The 3,896-nt window shown below is 51.7% G+C and overlaps 1 protein-coding gene across 1 annotated transcript; it reads left to right on the top strand.

Moving 5' to 3' along the window:
- Window positions 1-1,982: 1,982 nt before the first annotated feature.
- LOC134990064 (E3 ubiquitin/ISG15 ligase TRIM25-like) lies at window positions 1,983-3,647 on the top strand. The gene has a single exon (XM_063950646.1). It carries the CDS (start codon window positions 1,983-1,985, stop codon window positions 3,645-3,647), a length of 1,665 nt encoding a protein of 554 aa, XP_063806716.1.
- The last annotated feature ends 249 nt before the right edge of the window (window positions 3,648-3,896 follow it).

Here is a 3,896-nt window from a genome sequence, read left to right as displayed (position 1 = left end):
TGATGTGGTGCAGCTTATCTTTACTCTGGCTGGTTGCCAGGAAGCAAGATGGCGGCCCTGGACTCCTGTCACAGGCTTCTATGGAGCCGGGGTGCAAATAAGGAATGGCTGCTGTGGCAGCAGCAGTTACTCACTATATTCCAGGTGGGCTGGGCACTGAAGGGAATGCAGCCTTCATGTGTGTTATGGAGACATCCAGGGCTGCACACAAGAGTGCACAGCTTACTCCAGTCTGTGTCCCCGGAATCCAAGATGGCCGCCGCAGCACACACAGAGCTGCTTCTCTCCCCTCTTCTATCTCCTGTGGGGCTGTGTGGGGGTCCCCCCTACCGCTGCAGGGGACAGCAGGCCCCAGGGAGTGCAGGTAGGAGATGTGGGGAGGTCAGGAGGGGTCCCTCGTCGTTTCCGGCCCGATCGCGGGGCACCCGCGCCGCGGAGCTCAAACCGCGGATCGGCTCCAAACTCCAGTCCCCGGCTTTCCAGCTCGCCTAGTCCACAACCCGCAGGGACAGAGCAGGCTGTCCCCCGGCTCCGTGACTGTCGGCGGCCGGCTCCAGGGGGTCTCAGGTGGACAGGGAGAGCCCGATGCCCGCGGCAGGAGGCACTTTGCAGGGGTTTTAATCCGATGGGCCCCGGAGCTCATAAAAAGCACGTCCTGCTGTGTAGACGCTAGGCCACCCCCCCCACATCAGTCCCAGTTATTACTATAGCACACACATATACCACAGAGCAGTGCAGAGAATATTAGCCATTCACATCAGTCCCTGCCCCAAATGGAGTTTACAGTCCACATTTGCACTTTGTTTTCTGCCTTGCATTTCAATAAAAAACAAAAGCATTATGGGTAGATTTATCTTTTGCCATGTCAGGATGGATAAAGCAAAGTTTCTGACAAAGAATAAGGCATACTTGCCTACTCTCCCGGAATGGCCGGGAGGCTCCCGAAAATCGGGTGACCCTCCCGGCCCCCCGGAAGAGCAGGCAAGTCTCCCGGAAGCAGAAGTCCCCCCTGCCCGTCCGCCCACTTAGTATGTAAAGTGGGCGGTACGGGCAGTTGATGACGCGATTCTCGCTGAATCGCGTCATCATAGCCACGCCCCCTGCAGTGTAATGCCGGGGATCGCGGCATTACATAGCGGGGGGCGTGGCTTAAATGATGTCACGCCGTAACTCCGCCCGTCCCGCCCAAGCTCCGCCCCCGTCCCGCCTTCGGTCCGCCTCCTCCCCACCTCTTCCCCACGTCACAGCTCTCCCCTGCCCCGCTGCTAAGCCGACCTGGCTGCTCTCTCCCGCAGAGAGCAGCCAGAATGTCGGCATGTATGGAATAAGGTGTAATTTGTGTGAGCATTGCATAAACATATTACCATACCTCCCAACTTTGCTTCTTTGCGGAGCGGGACACTCACGCGGCGAAGACGCGCGCGCTCCCGGAAAGGGGGTGTGGCCTATGAAAAAGGGGGCGTGGCTTCGCCTCCATTTTCGTCACTGAGGGGACATGCCCAGCGCTCTGTAAGCCGCTGGCATGCTCCCTCTCCCTCTGACTCCACTGAATAGACGCTGTGCGCATGCGCGCAGCGTCTATTCACCGCTGCTCTGCTAAGCAGAGCAGCGATTGACAGAGCCTCCCAACTGACCCCCCCACTGCAGGACACTGTGGCCCGCGGGTGGGACAGCGGGACAGTCCCCAAAAAACGGGACTGTCCCGCGAAAATCGGGACAGTTGGGAGGTATGATATTACTGATATTTATGTTGGTTCAGCACAGGGGTGTGAAAAGACTCAGCAGCAAATGGGTTAATAAAATGATAACACAACTGGTGCTGTGCAGGGTAAATGACCTTCCCTGACTGTTTCCTGTGTGTAGGGCTGTGTGCTTAGTATAACTGAGCCCATAGCTGTAATCTGAGAGCAACGTCAGCCCCACCCTCTGTGGTTCCTGATTCTCAGATACTTTCAGTTTCACTCCTCTCTTCTGCTGCAGCGATGGCGTCTGCTGATCTGAGAAAGGAGCTGGACTGTTCCATCTGCCTGAGCATTTATACAGACCCAGTAACCCTGAGATGTGGACACAACTTCTGCCGGGTCTGTATTGATCGTGTGCTGGATACACAGGAGGGGTCTGGAGTTTATTCCTGTCCTGACTGCAGAGCAGAGTGTCAGGAGCGTCCTGCACTGATACAGAACATTCCTCTGTGTAACATAGTGAGGAGTTTCCAGTCTACTGAGCCAGATCAGGAGGAGACTGAGATCTTCTGCACTTACTGTGTGGACTCTCCTGTACCTGCTGCTAAATCCTGTCTGCACTGTGAGGCTTCTCTGTGTGAGAAACACCTGAGAGTACACAGCAAGTCAGCAGAGCACGTCTTATCTGATCCCACCACTGCCCTGGGGAACAGGAAATGCTGCGTCCATAAGAAGATCCTGGAGTATTACTGCACTGAGGACGCTGCCTGTATCTGTGTGACCTGCAGTTTGGCTGGAGAACATCGGGGACACCAGGTGGAGTTGCTGGATGTGGCCTCGGAGAAGAAGAAGAAGAAGAAATTGAAACATGTTCTGCAGAAACTGACCACAAAGAGAGTGGAGGCTGAGAAAAGAGTCCAGAGTCTGCAGGAGCGCAGGATAAATGATCAGGAAAAAGCAGCTGGTGTAACAGAGAGAGTCACTGCCCTGTTTAGAGACATCAGGAGACAACTGAATGACCTGGAGAAGAGAGTCCTGAGTGAGATATCCAGGCAGGTACAGTGCGCCTCACTCCCAGTCTCGGATCTGATCCAGCAGCTGGAAATACAGAAGGACGAGCTGTCCAGGGAGATGCGTCGCATTGAGGAGCTGTGTAATGTGCCTGATCCAGTGACTGTCTTACAGGAACCAGACACAGGAGACTGGTGTGATGCTGAGGACAGAGAGAGACCTGATAACCAGGACCGTGGTGTGGGAGAGCTGGATGTGGGTCACTTATCAGAGACATTACACACATTATATGATATAATGAGCAGTATAAATGAAGGAATCTATGTCCAGGATTCTACTGACAAAAAAACAGCATCTGGTACAGAATCAGACAAGGCAATGTTTGTAAAGCCAGCGAGTAATGCAGAATCTGATATTATGATGACTGGTATAAAAATAGGACTCTATGTGCACCACCCTACAACTATATTGCTGGACATAAACACAGCTGCTAATTATATACATATACCACAATTTAGCAGTGCTAACTTTGCAAATCCATCTAAGCCTATAGAACCAACCTGTGCAAGCTGGTCAGATCAAACCCAGAATCGTCCAGATAAACCAGAGAGATTTCAGAATTATAACCAGGTGTTAAGCACCACCAGCTTTTCCTCAGGGCGACATTACTTGGTTATGACTGTCAGTGGTTCAGGGTGGTGGAGTATAGGGATGAGCTATCCCAGTATAGACAGGAGAGGAGATCAGTCACACATTGGTTATAATGACAAGTCCTGGGCTTTGTGTAGGGAGTGTTATAACCAGTGTTCAGCGATACATGGTGGGAAAGAGATCTGTTTGTCTACCTTTCCCGGTAGTGTGGGGATATATCTGGACTATGAGGCTGGACAGCTGTCCTTTTATGATCCATCTCAGCAGATGAGACACACACCTTCACTGAGCCCCTTCATGTAGCATTATGTATAGGGAAAGGTGCAGGTATATCTGGGACAGTCAGGCCCTGTGAGAAATAATCCTAAGTAACATCTGCAATCACAATTTATTATTTCACAGGTTCTGAGATTTATTCCCCAGATTAATTGTCTTTACAATCCATCTGACTTGCCCATACATTACAGATATTTTTCAATGATTTGCAGATCATTTTCATTTAAACAGATCAGCCAATCTTGAAAGACTGGTCTGCAGATCTGCAAATTGTTG

Source organism: Pseudophryne corroboree, chromosome 2 (assembly GCF_028390025.1).
Source record: "Pseudophryne corroboree isolate aPseCor3 chromosome 2, aPseCor3.hap2, whole genome shotgun sequence".
Lineage (NCBI taxonomy): Eukaryota > Metazoa > Chordata > Amphibia > Anura > Myobatrachidae > Pseudophryne > Pseudophryne corroboree.
The sequence above is the reverse complement of the archived record's forward strand: the minus strand, read 5'-3'. Positions and strand labels throughout refer to the sequence as shown.